At 44.5% G+C, this 18,361-nt stretch overlaps 1 protein-coding gene across 5 annotated transcripts in view; it reads right to left on the reverse strand.

Annotated features, from left to right (window-relative positions):
* Positions 1-3,277: 3,277 nt before the first annotated feature.
* Positions 3,278-18,361, reverse strand: part of fam219b (family with sequence similarity 219 member B) — a 46,460-nt gene continuing 31,376 nt past the window's right edge. The window contains exons 4-6 of one of the 5 annotated variants that reach the window (XM_085972259.1): positions 12,675-12,752; positions 8,935-8,989; positions 3,278-7,316 (exon numbers count right to left, since the gene is read on the reverse strand). In XM_085972259.1, coding sequence (XP_085828385.1) covers positions 7,164-7,316; positions 8,935-8,989; positions 12,675-12,752 — 286 coding nt within the window. In that variant the 3' untranslated portion in view covers positions 3,278-7,163. Of the gene's footprint in view, positions 7,341-8,934; positions 8,990-12,674; positions 12,753-18,361 lie in introns of all 5 variants that reach the window. The other 4 variants (XM_085972257.1, XM_085972258.1, XM_085972260.1 and 1 more) reach the window with 4 other exon arrangements.

An 18,361-nucleotide genomic window follows, 5' to 3' on the forward strand; every position in this document is an offset into this window, starting at 1 on the left:
TTAAAGCATTCTTTATTTTAATCCGCCATACCAATAACATACAAAAAATAAATGCAATTTAATAAAATGTAGTTAAGTCTATGTATTGCACAGACAGAATATTTAGTCTTTATACTCTGCAAGCACCTGCCTTCATGGTGCACACTGAAAACTTTAAAGACGGTTTCAGAACCCATATGGCCCAGTGCATTTTCACAATCCATTATAGCTTCCAGAGAACACAACACAACACACGGCATCACGTTCAATTTTCTTAAATACGTCCACATCAATGTCCATATCCACAGAAATGTCATGGTTGAGCTAGTCTATAGAATTTTAAAAACGCACTATTTTTTAAACTCCCTTTCGGTTTTCATCGACCCTGACTTTTAACTCAAAAAGGATAAGAATATCGCAATATGATTTTATAGTAGCGAATGAATTTTTAAAGAAACTGCGGTATTGCAGTCTCAGTAATTAGCAACATTGTAGAATACAATTGTACCATTTTCCCCAGAAATAATTTCTATTTTTGGTCCAAAAAGTCCATGTTTTTCTAGCATTTTACTGTATAATTATGAGCTCACAAGTTGCAATTCCCCAGTTGAATCATGAGTGAAACTCTCAAAATTAGACAAGCGTATTGAATTGGTGTTTCTTCGATGCCATCAACCAACCCTGGGCTCCAACCAGTATATTTGTAGTATTTCTGCATGCCAACCCTTCTGAACAGCCAAAACCCACAACATATATTGAGATGTCTGCACAAGGTTATTAATAACCGACTGTGGTGGTCACAGGCGTCACTGGCCCAATTGGAGACCCTGGTCTAGGAATTCGGTAGCGCCCGTTCTCGAGCGCCTTACCCGCAGAGCGCTAACGGCCCGCGCTCAAATGGGGAGGGGCCGGGGAGCCCAGGATCTTGGGCCTCGGATCCAGTCGTCATGTAGATGGCGCAGCAGTAGGAGCCCGCTCAGGTTCATGCGCCAATTTTCAGCTTAAGTGACTGGGCAAGATCGAAGGGGCCTGGAGGAGGAACGGCTGAGCCTCAGAGTGCGATCGGAGGGCTGTCGGGGGGTCGCACCACAATAGCGCGCGCGTGGGGTGGACGCCATTTTGGACACAGAAAAACCGGGCGCTACGGAGCCGAATTTCCCGTGTCCTCCCTCCCTTCTCTGCCACAAAGTGTTCAACATAGTATCAGCAATTTGCAGCTAGGCTACTAACACCGCTCTCTCTCGCCACACCCCCCTCCCTCTCTGGAAGTCAGACTCAAGGCCACCGCTGCAGCCTATTTTTAATACAGCATTCACAGTAAATACAAAGACCGTAACATGTTGATGGCATACTGAAAGGGGGGGGGAAAAGCATTAGCTACAGTGCACTGCTCTTAGCCAAGGGTATGCAATACTCTCCAAACCCAACACAAATTTAACTGATGCCGAGCGCTGATAAATTTAGCTGCAAGGTGCAATTGTGTATGAAATGGTGGAAACGGCACTGCTTAATTTGCTGCACAAACATGCAGTTCATAATCAAACTCCGGGAAAGGCAATTACTTAACGCTTTTAAAATACATCTGCAGAACCGCAATACATGTTTTAAATAGGATAGTGTACAAGGAGTTTAGAGATTTCAGCATTTACTAGCTGAGCAGTTCATCCATGGAGGTTTGGAGTACAATATTGCGTAGCCGAGTTCAAATAGATGCACTAATTTACAAAATAACTTCACCTCACCCAGGATTTCTGCGCAATTGTAAATTGGATTTCGTTTTCTTTTTAAGTATTGATCAAGTCTCCTTGGCTAACATCAAAGCCTCCCTACACCCTGTTTGCATATCAACTATTGAATATAATAAATAAATTATAGCATGTAGCAGTCTCCATAATAAATAGCACTGGGCAAGTAGAACACCTACAGTAGAATTTAACAGAATTAAAATAAATGCTCTGTCGCCCCAAGATAAAGTAGTTAAATACAATTGATGTATGCAGAAAAGTGTGTGTTTTGGACCCTTGCATCAATTTGTTAATTAGCCTTTTTAGTGACATTACCCTACATACAAAAGTTGTTCACAAACAACTCTTAATGGCACCTACAGGGAAGGTCAATGGGGCCAAGACTCTGCACTACCTGTTGATACAGGCCAGTCTTCTCATATAGGATTCCTGACGACTTTCCAAAGCTGGTAAAGCTGGCGGGGAGGGGGGCGCGTTGACAGACGGATTACAAGAACCCTACAATTGGGTGCCATAGATCTATGAGCCAGCGCCATGATTTGCTGTTTATTACACATACAATGCTACACCGACTCATATCTTGTACGTACAAACACCAATACAAAAAACCCAATAAATACTTCAGATCCAATTCACTACAGAAAGTGTTGCTTGTTACCAGCCAGATCCATTACATCGCTGCAGTGACATCTCGGCAAACTGCAGCGGAAACCAAACCAAATGGAGTCTCTTTGGTAATCACGTCAGCAAAATAAATTTGGGGGACAGAAAAGTCAAACAAAAGTAAACTTCACACATGTATTTTCAAGTTGGGGGGGGGATTTCTGCTGCATTCAGAGTTTTTTTTTTACTCCAACACTCAAAGCTCCCCTCCCCTCCAGCGTTTCAACCAACACTTCCCAGCTCCTCAGCCTCGATCATCCTTTATCTAGCCGCGAGGAGGTCCACAGGAGCTGGGACAACCTGCCTTTTGGTTCAACATTCAGCGGCTTCCCCGAGATAGCAGCCCTCACTCGCCATCCTTCTGAATTTCCCTTCCCAGCAAGCGTTCCAATTGATGGAACGGTTAAACCAGAGTGTCTTTGTGGCCTGAAAACTGGACGCATCGATGATCCCTCAGTAGCTGCTCCACTGAAATCGAAACACTATAAAAGGGTGCGATTTTCCTCTAAATTCCAGATAATATAAAGTCCACACTTTCATTTCAAGAATTCCAGAATTCATCAACCCGAAACTCGCGGCTTTTGGGGTAGCTCTCCAATCAAGAAATTTTTAAGACATGACTGCCCCTTCTCAATAAACTATCTCCCAGCACATTGTCTTCAGGTCATGGCTCAGGACAGGTAAGACTCTGACTTGCGTGCACTCTTTCTAACACAGATCCACACACTGAAGCTGTGCAAACATTAGCGTTAAGCAGTTGTACGATAGCAAAATACTGCAGATGTTGGAAATCCGAAATAACAACAGAAAATGCTGGAAAAACTCAGCAGGTCAGGCAACATCCGTGGAGAGAAATTTGAGTTGACGTTTCGGGTTTGACCCTTCTTGAAGAAGGGTCAAACCCGAAACGTCAACTCAAATTTCTCTCCACGGATGTTGCCTGACCTGCTGAGTTTTTCCAGCATTTTCTGTTGTTATTTTAGCGTTAAGCAGTTATTTGGTGGGCTATTTTGTGGAGGTGTTAACCCGCTCATTTTAAATGCCGGTCATTAAAATAGGCAAATGACTGCGCACAAAGGCATTCATCATTCATACACTAATATTTACAGTGTAATCGCAAGGCCAGAGACTCGAGGTGCTGCCTATTTAATTATAGAGGCGGTGCGATGCTGAATCATTTTCCCCCTTTACAGTTTAAACGCATGGGCTTTCAGTTTACCAATTATTTACTCCTTAAATAGTGGAAAACATAAGAGCAGTTGAAAGCCAAGATACGGACGCTCCCACGCAGGAACACCAGGTTTATATTCTGCACAAAGACACAAGTAACTTTGGTAAACGCATAGACAAACTTCGAAGATAAAAGGAAATTACTGTGTCGACTGAGCTGGACAGAGAATTTTTAAAAAACGACCAGACTTCACATCATTGCATATATTAAGTAAATCAAGCAACTTAATTGAATGAGCAAACATTAAGTATAGGATAAAACTTCACATCCCTAAAACAAGAAGTGCTGAGCGTGCGAGTTTCAAAACTGTCCAGTCTATTAGTGCTTATAGTGAATGTCTCCGTGTGTTTCCGGTGCAAATAGGGGACCGATAGGTAGTCAAAGTGCAAGGGACTGAATTAGTGCTCGAAATGAGCTCCTCCTGGGCCCCTTATCCTAGCAGGAAATAGGCTAAAACATCATAGTACAGATAGTAAAATTGTGCAAGCGATATTTTAACCCAGTAGCATAGAGTTTAAAATGAGCGATTTGGGGAGAATGGCAGCAGATAGTCTACGAGGCAGGCAGTGCCCTGCCAGAGGATGCAGATATGGACAGTCGATTGTTAAGAGCAGAAAGTGCATCTCACTGAAAAACAGGCCAACTTCAAATCGGTTTGAGCTCAACAGTTAGACCAAAAAAAAAGTGTGTAAACAGAACACATCTGGATAAAGAACTGGTCTTATGGAGAGACAAGAATCAAAGTGCATCAGATTTCACGGCCTTCAAACTGAACTTACCAGACATCCATTGCACAGACGCTCATAGTACCTCAAGCAAGTCCTTTCCCCAACTACTTACTGCGGCCGGATTGTAAAAGCTGATCTCTTTGAAATCGTGACCATTTCACACTTTGTAGTATGTTCTATGTAGCACCTAACTGTATAAATACAGGAAACTTTTTTTTATCCGGCACCGACGGGACCGACGTGGTGCCGGTTCATCAAAAATTCCGGATAGCCGAAAGCTATAGTGAAAGATACGGAGAGCTGAGAGCTCCGTATAAAGCAACAAACCCTGTTGCTTAGCAACAGGTGCAGAACAATGGCCACAAGTTCCAAGCATCTCTGTAGCTTAGCAACAGCTGCAGCCACACCCTTGCACAGCAACAGATCGAGGAAGGCAAGTACAATATGAAGTAAAACTTACCTGAACCTACTCCTGAATTTTGCCGGTTAACCGAGATTTCCGGTTATTTAGGTGCCAGTAAATCAAAAGTTTCCTGTATAGAGAGTTTGTTCTAAAACCATTAAGTATGCATTTGGACTGTGACAGAATGGAATAAACCGGGCTAGATATCCTGCTTATTGTTGCTCTATTACCATTTATTATACTTCAGGTTTTGCCACAGGAATTTAGTATGGAGGTTTCATTAGAAGCACCCATAAAATCCCAATCAATTAGATTGCCCTCACTTGATTGCAATCAGAAGATTGACTCCCACACACCCCCCTCCTCGCCTTCTAATTTGGGTTACTTTTAAGGGCAAGCGATTTGCAGTTGCTGGAAAACCACATTCACTGCATCTCTCATTGGAAAACTGCAGAGCTTGGGCAGCAAAGCACACTGCGCGTGGTAGCTGTGAGAGCCGTCACACGATGGGTCGTGCTGTGCTCAGAGTACATGCCCGGGTTACCGTCTGTCTGGCTGCCTCTTTCACACTGCGACGAGGCTACCCGACCAAGAATGGCCAACTGAGCTGCTTCCCGGTTCCCCGCCGGACTGGTGTGTAAAAGATGGGCGCCCTCCAGTTTTCTCACAAACCCATCTTGCCCTCCCCAGCTCCTTCCTCTGCAGAAACATCGCGCCACTGTCCAATGCCTCTTTTAAAGATAATGTGGGTAAAATCTGGAACTTACTGAACGGGGGTGCTGTGAGGGAACAGCCACAATATACTATTCTACGGTGACATATTTATAGAGCAAAGGAAATTAGTTTAAAAATTCTCATTTATTTTACATAATTTGGATGCTAAACATCAATATCGTTAATAATTATCCTTTGCACCAAAAGTAGTAGTAAATCTGGTCACTCCTACCTAAATGGAGCATTGTTCTGATGACGGTTTGTGCAAGTGACTGCATTATCATCAAATGCTGACATTTAATGCATATGATCTATGTACACAGACTAAGGCTCAAGACAGATTTTATCTATTTGCCATCTAGGTTCATTTCAGCACTCCCGTTGCAGTCCGTTGACAGAAGATAAATCTGAAAATTAGAATCCGTTACTTTTCCTCAGATTTTCTCTTTTTTTTCCTCTCGTCCCCTGCACTGATTTCCCAGCAATAATTTAAACCAGTGACAGAAAGAGCGATCACTTTCACAATCTTTCATTCCTATCCCGCGCCCCCTTAAATCTAGTCCTCATATACAGGTGCTGTCCATTAATGTGCAAACACTGAACACATTTGTATAAAAGCCCCTTGTCTAGCATCCAACGGTTAGCCTGTTTAATCTGAGCTCACACCTTTTAAATTAGCACATGAAGAAGCTTCATACAAGCACTCCACTCCAATAGCAAACTGTGCGATTTCACCCCAATATAGTTTCTAATTTCTTGTGGGCTTTCAGTCTATTCCAGCTTTCAATGTTCTTTACTTTCCTGTTTAGATCCTCCCTTTGAATCAGTGGCTAAATAAGGGGAAAAGAGGGATTAAGTTAGGGGGGGGAAGTTTCAATTTGCTGCTACAGGAAATCTCTGTTAACCGGCAAAATTCAGGAGTAGGTTCAGGTAAGTTTTACTTCATATTAGTGGCCGTTCCTAGATCTGTGGCCGTGTAATCGGGGTTCGTGCACTTGTTGCTAAGCAACAGGGACGCTTGGTCTGTGGCCGGAGTTCCTGCACATGTTGCTAAGCAACAGGGAAGCCTGGATTTGTTGCTGTGTACGGAGCTTTCGTACTTTTTAAACTATACCTCTCTGTAATCCGGACTTTTTGATAAACCGGCACCACGCCGGTCCCGTCGGTGCCGGATTAAAAAAAAGTTTCCTGTAGTTTCTAATTTCTTGTGGGCTTTCAGTCTATTCCAGCTTTCAATGTTCTTTACTTTCCTGTTTGGATCCTCCCTTTGGATCAGTGGCTAAATAAGGGGAAAAGAGGGATTATGTTACAGGGGGAAAATTTCAATTTGCTGCTACGTCATTACCAGTCAATTATGCCACTGCCCAAATGAGTCGCATCGTCTGGATAAATTTAGCGTTTAGGCAGTCTTCATCTGGATATTAAGACATCAGTTCAGATTTGGATAGTGTACAATTAAAGGGGCATAGATGGAATTTAATATAACAAGAGATCAGCAATTGCAATGGCCACATGCTATGTTTTCAAAACAGGACTCTGGTATACTAATGTGGTTTCTCAGTTTAAATTTTTTTTTAAACTAGTTCAGCCAAAATATATATATATATATATCTCACACTGTTTCTTGTATGCAATGCTTAAAAAATTCAGTTGCCGAAAATGAGATTCTCTTTTTGACGTGGTAGTGGAGGTGGCTGTGGTCACTGGACAGTGCAAGAGTTTTCTGCCTGGCAACAAGCACAGGCCGACGAGGTAACAGGCTTCGGAGGAATCAGGTCAAGGTCTTCGTCGTCTGGGATTTCGTCCAGGTGATAGCCGTCCTTCAGGAGTTGACGGTTCAGGTCCTGATTAACCTGCTGCGGAGAAGAAGTAGTTGCCTTTTGTAAGCAAGCAAGCAAAAAAAATAAATAATAGGTGATCAAATATGCAATCGTTCATTCGTGGAACGGGCAGCTCGTCAAAGGTCATAGGCGAACGGGGAAAGGGCTGGGATCAAAAGGGACAATGAGCTTTCTGCATCTGGCCCTATCGCGGGACAAGCGATACACCGATATGAAAGAGCTACTTAAAAAAAAAATTTCATTCCGCATTTGAAACTAAAAATTCTGTCGTTACGTAGCTCCAGCTCTCAGACAAGAGCTCAGGATGCGATCAGGACCCAAAGCACCTGCCAAGCTTGAGCCGGCCGCTACGTGTGCAAGTACAGCCAGAGTGACTGATCCTTCCAATTCTCCCTTGTCTGGGAACAGCAGTTGCATCTTTCCGCCCCCCCGCCCCACCCCCCGGCTGCCTTGTAGGTTACGGCACTTCAAGTGCATATCCAAGTACTTTTTAAATGCAATGAGGGTTTCTGCCTCTACCACCCTTTCAGGCAGTGAGTTCCAGACCCCCACCACCTTCTGGGTGAAAAAAGTTCTCCTCCACTCAATTCAATTCAATTCAAATCGCTTTATTGGCATGACAAGTTACATCTTATGTTGCCAAAGCATCGGAAAACATTCACGTTTGTTCACAAAAATACAGATCTATCCATACAGTGTATAAACAGATATATCCCTGAGTGTATAAATATACTTTCATATAATTTATATATACTCTTATCTTATCTTTAGTGGTTGTCCCTCTGTTTATGGCAAGCTGTAACATAGTGTGCCGCTAGTGTTATGCAACTTCTCTCTTCCCCTAGTAGGTATGGGAGTTTTTGGTTGTCATTCAATTTTCTAAATTCCGGGCATATTTTTGTAAATTTTGGGTAGAAATTCTCCCTTATGCCCTGATATTTTCTACAAGCTGTGAGGAAGTGCATCTCTGTCTCCACCATTCCCTGACTGCAGTGAGGGCATATCCTGTCCTCTCTTGGTAGCCGGGTCTGCCTGTGTCTACCTTTTTCGATCGCCAGGCTATGTTCACTAAGTCTGTACTCTAATCCTTCCACCAATTACTTTAAATCTATGCCCCCTGGTTATTGACCTCTCTGCTAAGGGAAATAGGTTCTTCCTATCCACTCTATCTAGGCCCCTCAATTTTATACAGCTTAATTAAATCGCCCCTCAGCCTTCTCTATTCCAAAGAAAACAGCCCAATCCAATCTTTCCTCAGAGCTAAAATTCCCCAGTCCTGGCAACATCCTCATTCCAGATATTTCTTTTTTCGCGAGTAATTCAACTTAGAAAAACCAAAAACGTTACAGTTTTCCCTTTATTTTCTATGCAAATTCAACAGTGATTCCTAAATTTAGAGATGTATTGTGTAGAAAGCATTAACTTTCTCTGAATAAGAAATCTCCTCCTTCTCCACCCCCCCCCCCCCAAATCCCCACCAAGGCCCAGTGGGTGTAATATCCTTAAAGCCACGCTGGGGCATCACCAGTGGGGACGTATCTGGCCTAGTAAACAACTCGGAGCCCCTGGAATGGTTGGGTAACCTGAAACAAAAGTCATTGATATAAAACAAGTGCGTCAGTCAGCTCACCTCTGCAGAGGAATACCCCGATGAGGAATAATACTTGGACTCAAATTCGCCATCACTGGAAAAGAATACAAAGAAACCAGTTTGCAGTGCACAATATTTATTAAAGACAGACCTGCATTTCTGTAGCGCCTTTCATAAGAACATAAGAAATAGGAGCAGGAGTAGGCCAATCGGCCCCTCGAGCCTGCTCCACCATTCAATAAGATCATGGCTGATCTGATCCTAACCTCAAATCTTCTATCACTGTGCATCCACCCGAACCCATGTGATTTCCCGGGAGAGGCGAAAAACCAGATAAAGACCCTCACAGCGCCAGGGACCCGGGTTCGAATCCGGCCTCGGGTGACTGTCTGTGTGGAGTTTGCACATTCTCCCCATGTTTGCGTGGGTTTCCTCCGGGTGCTCCGGTTTCCTCCCACAGTCCAAAGATGCGCGGGTTAGGTTGATTGGCTATGATAAATTGACCATTAGTGTTAGGGGGATTAAATACGTGGGGTTACAGGGATCAGGTGGGATATGTGTCGGTGCAGGCTCGATGGGCCGAAATGGCCTCTATCTGCACTGTGGGGTTTCTGTCTGTGTTCTGTGACCCAATGGCCAATTTGGGAGAAAAAATCTGGGAAATTCCTCTCTGACCCATCTAGGCGATCGAAATTCTTCCAGGAGATCACTCTGTCCCTATATTTTCTACAGTACTTACCTTCTGTAAAGGCAGTCTCCACCCCAGCCAGGAACAGGAATAAAACCATCTCCTGAAATCTAACAGAATTAGAACACAAGAAGTAGGACGTCCCAAAGCACTTTACAGCCAATGAAGTACTCTTTTGAAGTGCAGTCACTGGTGTAGCGTAGGAAACGCGCACAGCAAGCTCCCACAAACAGCAATCTGTTTTTTTGTGATGCTGATTGAGGGATAAATATTGGCCAGGACACCGGGGATAACTCCCCTGCTCCTCTTCAAGGATCTTTTACGTCCACCTGAGAGGGGCCTCGGTTTAACGTCTCATCCGAAAGACGGCACCTCCGACAGTGCAGGGCTCCCTCAGCACTGCACTGGGAGTGTCAGCCCTAGTATTTTGTGCTCAAGTCTCTGGAGTGGGACTTGAACCCACAACCTTCTGACTCAGAGGCAAGAGTGCTGCCCACTGAGCCACGGCTAATTAAACGGATGCTTATTCCAATCTGTCTGCATGAGGCTTGCTACAAAATTGGCGCTTTCTAACTAAAAATAACATTGGCGCAGGAACTTGTAAACTTCAATGTCACTCGCTATGGGTTGGTAGAACTGTTATGGTTGCCAAGGCAACAGGGAATCACAGAATCACAGAAACCCCACAGTGCAGATAGAGGCCATTTCGGCCCATCGAGCCTGCACCGACACATATCCCACCCTATCCCTGTAACCCCACGCATTTAATCCCCATAACACTAAGGGTCAATTTATCATAGCCAATCAACCTAACCCACACATCTTTGGACTGTGGGAGGAAACCGGAGCACCCGGAGAAAACCCACGCAAACACGGGGAGAATGTACAAACTCCACACAGTCACCCAAGGCCGGATTCGAACCCAGGTCCCTGGCGCTGTGAGGCAACAGTGCTAACCACTATGCCACCGTGCTGCCTGTTGTGAATAAAATTGGCAGCAGTGTCCCCAGCACCCAACAGCTTGAAGCTACAAGAGAGATTAGTGGCAGTGTGACACTTTCTAACAGCTCTCTGCCAAACCTGACCTGAATTAGTCCAATATCACTCTTTAAAAAAAAAGTTTCAAAATTAAATCTTCAGTAATGTCAGGGGATTCTAGGAGCCCAGCAGTACGGCGCTAAAATCAGAGGCTTTTCTGCTTGTTCTGCGGCGGTTTGCGAGACCTTACAAACCACATCATGGATCCTTAGCACAGGAATCCCAAAACAGAAATGCCTCAATATGTTGGTTCACCGTGGTCCTAATGTAAAATATCCATATTTGAGCAATACAGACCAGTTGTCAACCCCCCACCCACCATCTAGACTTCAGCACGGCACCTGGCATGTTATTATTCATTTAGTGTGGGCATCACTGGCAGGGCCAGCATTTATTGCCCGTCCCTAATTGCCCTCGAGAAGGTGGTGGTGAGCCGCCTTCTTGAACCGCTGCAGTCCATGTGGTAAAGGTTTTTTTTTTTTTTTTATAAACAGAGTGACTTGCTAGGCCATTTCAGAGGGCGGTTAAGAGTCAACCACATTGCTGTGGGTCTGAAGTCACACATCGGCCAGACCGGGTAAGGGTGGCAGATTTCCTTCCCTAAAGGGCATTAGTGAACCAGATGGGTTTTTACGACAATCCGATAGTTACATGGTCACCATTACTGATACAGGAAACTTTCGTTTAACCGGAGGTTAAAAGTCCGGAAAGCTCTATCTACCGGCAAAATTCAGGAGCCGTTTCCTATAAGTTTTTTTACTTCTCGTTGCTTTTTTTTTTCCCCAGTCAGGCTCTGCAAGGTCTGTAGCTAAGCAACAGCTTCAGCTAGAGACGCTTGCAGCTGACTGTTTTGAAGCTGAAGCTGGTTTGTTGATTCTCACGGAGCTGAAAAGTTCTGTATGTTTTAACATTACAGATCACAGAAATCACAGAAAGCCCACAGTGCAGATAGAGGCCATTTCGGCCCATCGAGCCTGCACCGACACATATCCCACCCGATCCCCGTAACCCCTACACCAACACATATCCCACCCTATCCCCGTAACCCCACGTATTTAATCCCCCTAACACTAAGGGTCAATTTATCATAGCCAATCAACCTAACCTGCACATCTTTGGACTGTGGGAGGAAACCGGAGCACCCGGAGTAAACCCACGCAAACACGGGGAGAATGTGCAAACTCCACACAGACAGTTGCCCGAGGCCGGATTCGAACCCGGGTCCCTGGCGCTGTGAGGCAACAGTGCTAACCACTATGCCACCGCGCTGGTTTATACGGCACTTTTGATCTAACGGCACCAGCTCAGTCCCGTCAGTGCCGGATACCAGAAAGTTTCCTATACTAGCTTTTTTTTTTGTTCCAGATTTAGTTAATTAAATTTAATTTAGATTCCCCCAGCTGCCGTGGCGGGATTTGAACTCACGTCTCCGGATCATTAGTCCAGGCCTCTGGATTACTAGTCCAGTAAGCTATCCATTATGCTACCGTTCCCATTAAAACTGGCCTGAGCATCGCTGGGGTTAGAGAAGGAGGGGGTGGGGAATGCCAAGGACACAAGCTCGGGATTGCTATCCTGTTGGAAATGCATGCCGGCGAGGGCAAGATGCGGCGCCGTTGTGATGCCCTCATTGAATGAATGGCCTACTGACTCTCATTGTAAAGGCTTGCAAAAGCAATGGAAGGAGGGCACCCCGTCACCTGTGGAACTGCTACACTGAGGCAATCAATGCTTTCAGGACTTAGCAATAAAGGTGAAAATCGAAGTGTAGAGAGGCAAAATAGTAGTTCATTGGTAATTTTTTCCTGAAATGTTGTACCACTAGTTCTGAATCAGAATCCAGCAGTTTATAAATTTGGTTTACTTCCCCGGAGTCTTTCCTTCCTCCTACGTAAATTTTAAAATGACCACTTAATCACTTCTCAATTTATCTAATCTTCTCTCCTTTCAACCCGGGTGGCGTCCTCATAGACGGACCTATTAGCCTTTCATTTAGGTTTCTCAATTTGTAAAAAAAAAAATGACAAATCCATGGTTAGGATCCAATCCTTACCTGTCAGACTCTAAGGAGACTAAAGATTCTTCTGGATTTTGTTTCAGGGCAGAGTAACCTTTATTGAATTTTACTAACCTATAATGAAAGAAAGGACAAAGAGATTAAGCTCAAACTAGAAGTACATATTGAAAAGAAAGACTTGCATTGATATAGCGCCTTTCACGACCACCGGACGTCTCAAAGTGCTTTACAGCCAATGAAGTACTTTTGAAGTGGAGTCACTTGTAATGTGGCAGCAGCCAATTTGCTCACAGCGAGCTCCCACCAACAGCAATGTGATAATGACCAGATAATGGTTTTTTTTTAATGTTGGTTGAGGGATAAATATTGGCCAGGACACCGCAGAGAACTCCCCTGCTCCTCTTCAAAATAGTGCCATGGGACTTTTTACGTCCACCTGAGAGAGCAGGCGGGGCCTCGGTTTAACGTCTCATTCGAAAGACCGCACCTCCAACAGTGCAGCACTTCCCTCAGCACTGCACTGGGAGTGTCAGCCTAGCTTTAATGAGCCCAAGTCCCTGGAGTGGGACTTGAACCCACAACTTTCTGACTCAGAGGCGAGCCGATAGCAGGTATGTGGTTTAAGCTGTGTTCGAACAGGATGAGGAGCAAACCAGAACAGCAGCTGCCACCGTTACACCGTGAGCCACTGATTTCAACGGCCCGGGGCTGTGATCGAATTACCAACACAAGGACTTGGGCCAGTTTAAAAACTAAATCTTGGAATTCTTTTCAGGTGAAAGTTGGAGTGGGATCAAAACTGCTGCATTTTTGGAGTAAAAATCAAGAGGGACCATATGAATTTATGGAAAAAAAAACCTTTTGCACACACTTTTAATGTTATTGGATTTCCAGTTTTATTTTAATGTCATCTTTTGTTGGAAGAGAAAATGCTATGCAAACTAGTCACAGTCTTTACATGAAAGTGATGCACAGAACCTAATCTTGAGAATTAAAATTCAACAGATTATGGGAAATCACAAGCTGTCAAGTCTGCGAAAGTTCAAAATCTAGTTGATTGAAATTTATTTTGTTCATTTGACGTTCCATGACAAAAAAATCAATGAAAATAATGAAAACATGCTTTATTTGAGATCAACTGTAATTTGTAGAATAGCATTGATCCCAATCAGAACTCCATTTTGTAGTGAAAAGGGTTGAAAAGATCGTGTAAAAGTCAGAAGCAATGGTTTACCACTGGATGCATTGGGAGTCATCCAGTGACAATGAATGATTAGCATTTGGCGCTTCTCTCAAAATCACGAGATGAATTGCTGTTTAGAACCATTACAGGAGGGTACCCGAATGAAGGTGTCCTGTTGTCCTGCTGCTGGCTGGTGTTCTTCGGGTAAACTGCCCGATCTATCTGGAGCCAATGACTGTAGAATATGAGGGTCTACAAATCTGCCGCTGGGTTAAAACTGCCAGTTCCTGTGAAGTAAACACAGGGAGCCGTCCCTCGGTGTTTGCACTCGATTACGCAATTAGGTTTCTATATTACGTGGAGGAGCCCAGTGCCACCGACACCCGCCTGGCAAGTAACGCAATATACGGAGGTTACTCTCGCTAGAGGGGAACCATTTTAATCGGTAGTGTAAAAGTACTTTCAGCCCTTGCACATGAGTTCTTATCCATCTTCAGTCACCTAAACACGTGCAAACTGTCAATATGTGCTTGCTGCAACCTTTGGGGAGGGGAAAGAAGATAAATCCTTACAAAATAGTCATACCTGCACAGCCATAAGCATTTTTCCTCGTACAGTGGAGGTAATACACCACGGTGGAATGGAAAGAAAGTGGGACATCCAGTCCAAATGTAGACAGCTTCCAGAAATCAGCAACTATCGTAACAATCTCATCATCTTATAACAACTTGCACTGCAGTTTCAACTTTACATGCTTATAGACAGCTCTTGGAAATAGTGGTCTTAATAAATCATAACTCTCTATGACCCAGGGAAGGAGTAAAGGCTAATTGCCCCTTCAAGCTCATTCCATTTAGTGCATTAGGACCGTAGAAGGCAATTAACTGTAATTACCCATCAAGTCCCTCCCAACATTGCAGAAGCTGAAACACTCCCTCGATAGTAACTTTTACTCATCTTGCTGCACCAGGACTTTGTCGCGAGTTCCTTTTGAAAGCAACTGCGAGCACCGCATGAATCGCACTAGCACAGCGCCGAGATCAGAGCCCTTTAATAACTTGCATTTTGGTCAGCTTCCGATACACACTGCGGAGAGAGCTCATGTAGAAGGACTTACTGGCTTCCATTCATTGCCCTTTTTTCCCTCATTTCATTCACTGACCTCTTCTCTCCTGAAGGCGCTGGATGGTGGAAGATGCTTGATTAAGTCCAGTACTGCCAGTTGAGGGTAATGCAATGCAATGACTACCAGCAGCGTGGGAGACACACAGTACCCCTGTAAAATGGCGGATCGGAAGAGACTACCAGCAGCGCGGGAGAGTCAGACTCCTGTTATTGAGGTGTTCCGACTGCCGACAGCGCCAAGAAGCCGAGTAGTGGCAGTTTGGAGAACTACCCCCACTGACTAACTCGGCCACCGCGGGAGACTCGGACTCGGCAACATTGCCGGTTATTGAGGTGTTGTTTTTGGAGTGAGAATTTTGCTGGTTAATAGGGAATTCCGGATGTTTAGGTGCCGTTTAAACAAGAGTTTCCTGTATAGTGTAAATGCAGCCTTAATTTCCTAGTAACAAAACTATCTTTAGTTTGGTTTCTTTAAATTATATGGAGCCAACAGCAACTTGCATTTGTTCTTCTCCTCTTCTTCCGAGTACCCAATTACTGTATACTGCACATTCCCTGATTTTTTTTTTGGTTAAAAATAGCCTCGGTAGATAACCCTCTCCATCATCTGCAATTTTTTGATCAACCGGCAACACGCCGGTCCCGTCGGTGCCGGATACCAAAGAGTTTCCTGTAACTAACGTCAGTGCAAAGTGGTTTTGCTTCATAGCGACACTACGACGTTGCAGAGAAAACCCAGAGTCATTGCCCGACCTGACTCCAGAGCGAAGGACAATGAGACTCCCTCCCTTCAGGGAAAAACTGCCCCACATGAATGCACAATTGTGGTGCAAGTGCGAGTTAGTTGCCAATTATACGATTCTTCTTTGCTGGACAAAACATTTTGGTTAATCCAATTTGCACGAGCCTTGCAATGGAAACAATTCTTGGCCAATCAAGTTGGGGCGGTGGGGAAGGAAAGTGGAGGAGTTCGGGGCCTGGATTATTTAAACCAAAAAGAACCTAATGGCAATCACCCACTAAAAGATAATGACTACACAGTGCAACATATACACAGACGTCAAGTCTGTCAACAAAATGAACAGGTTACTACTTCAACTCTGATAACATTGCAATCTTTCTCTCGATAATATAAATTTCAGGGCCGAGGACTTTTAGAAACCTATTGCCACAGGCACAGATGGAAGTACCCGAGGTCAAGAGTTAGCTACCTGAATGCCACTAGTCAGGGAATAAATAACTAGGAAAAGTTATTGACCTCTGTGATATTTGGCACAATTGTAATTTTTAAAAAAACATGCGGGGAGATAAACTCATTAGCCCAAGGCCATGATTTTTGAACCAATTCAAAAACTACACGGAAACCTGCCATTTGAAGATGGGGTATAGCAGCAACAACTTATATTTATATAGCGCCTTTAACGTAATAAAACGTCCCAAGGCGCTTCACAAGAGCGTTACCAAAAAGAGTGTGACACCGAGCCACATAAGGATAAATTAGGGCAGATGACCAAAAGCTTGGTTGATGAGGTAGGCTTTAAGGAGCGTCTTAAAGAAGGAAAGAGAGGCGGAGAGATTTAGGGAGGGAATTCCAGAGCTTAGGGCCGAGGCAGCTGAAGGCACGGCCGCCAATGGTGGAGCGATTAAAATCGGGCATGTTCAAAAGGCCAGAATAGGCAGAGCGCAGAGGTCTAGGGCTGCAGGCGATTAGAGAGATGGGATGGGGCGAGGCCATGGAGGGATTTGAAAACAAGGATGAGAATTTTAAAATCGAGGTGTTGCTTAACTGAGTGCGCCAATGGAGGTCATCGAGCACAGGGGGTTGATGGGTGAGCGGGACTTGGTGCAACTCTTAATACACTCAGCAAAGATCATCGACAGGTCCAACAGTCTGCAGAGACCCCCCCCCCCCCCCACGAGTTTCAAGGAAAGCAGAAACAGTGAATTGTAGGCCTGTAAAAATGTCAACCCATACAATTATATACACAAGCACACGAGGCAGTATTTTAATTCTGGTCAGCTTTGCACTCAAGGTTGCGAATGCAATGCTGGGCAAATTGGAAACGTCTTTCTACTCGGTGCTAGCAAGATCTCCCAAGTCATTAGAACAGCCAAGTACAAAGCCTCTTCTATGTCCTAACTGTGTGTCACAAATGTGAAATTTTATACCACATACTTGCCATCTTTAAGTCTTCAGATTCCAAATTAATGCCCAATAATGGGCAATCTTGGGCTGTTTGCCCTGGTCTTGAGAAGCTGAGTTGAGACTTGTTTCCACTTGCTGAGGGTGGGCATAAATAGAAGATAGTCACTAATAAATCCAATAGGGAATTCAGGAGAAACCTCTTTAGCCAGAGAGTGGAACTCGCTGCCCACATGGAGTAGTTGAGGCGAATAGCAGATATGCATTTCAGGGGAAGCTAGCTTAACACATGAGGGAGAAAGGAATAGAAGGATATGCTGATAGGGTGAGACGAAGAGGGGTGGGAGGAGGCTCGAGTTGCGCCAAATGGCCTGTTTCTGTGTTGTACGTTCTATGCAATTCTATGTAATACTCATTTTATGTAGACTTTCACAATCAACAAAGAGAGGCTCGTCTCAACCGCTCAGTCTTGGCTGTATTTGATCCCAGGTCCAACAAGTGAAAGAGCAAAGTGCAAGACACCGAGCCAACCTGTGGTGCGTTAGAGCATTTTTGTGTTTTTTTTTAAAAAAGAGTATTTATCTGAGGAAGGACGTCCTTGCCATGGAGGGAGTGCAGCGAAGATTCACCAGGCTGATACCTGGGATGGCAGGAATGACGTATGAGGAGAGATTGGGTCGATTGAGCTTATACTCGCTGGAGTTTAGAAGAATGAGAGGGGATCTCATTGAAACTTATAAAATTCTAACAGGACTAGACAGACTAGATGCAGGAAGGATGTTCCCGATGGCGGGGGAGTCCAGAACCAGGGGTCACAGTCTAAGGATAAGGGGTAAGCCATTTAGGACTGAGATGAGGAGGAATTTCTTCACCCAGAGAGTGGTGAACCTGTGGAATTCTCTACCACAGAAGGCAGTTGAGGCCAATTCATTAAATATATTCAAGAAGGAGTTGGATATATTTCTTAAGGCTAAAGGGATCAAGGGATATGGGGAGAAAGCAGGGACAGGGTACTGAATTTGGATGATCAGCCATGATCTCATTGAATGGCAGAGCAGGCTCGAGGGGCCGAATGGCCTACTCCTGCTCCTATCTTCTATGTTTAACAGGAGTTAGGTTCAACTCCCAGAATATAAACTCCTGTGACACAAAGAGGGGTAAAGGCCAGAGCAACACTACTAACCTTCTGAGTTCTGACGAAAGGTCATCGACTGGAAACGTTAACTCTGATTCTCTCTCCGCAGATGCTGCCCGACCTGCTGAGTATTTCCA

The sequence above is a fragment of the Somniosus microcephalus genome, chromosome 32, assembly GCF_052327205.1.
Source record: "Somniosus microcephalus isolate GS21.2 chromosome 32, FLI_Smic_1.0, whole genome shotgun sequence".
In the NCBI taxonomy this organism is placed as follows: Eukaryota; Metazoa; Chordata; class Chondrichthyes; order Squaliformes; family Somniosidae; genus Somniosus; species Somniosus microcephalus.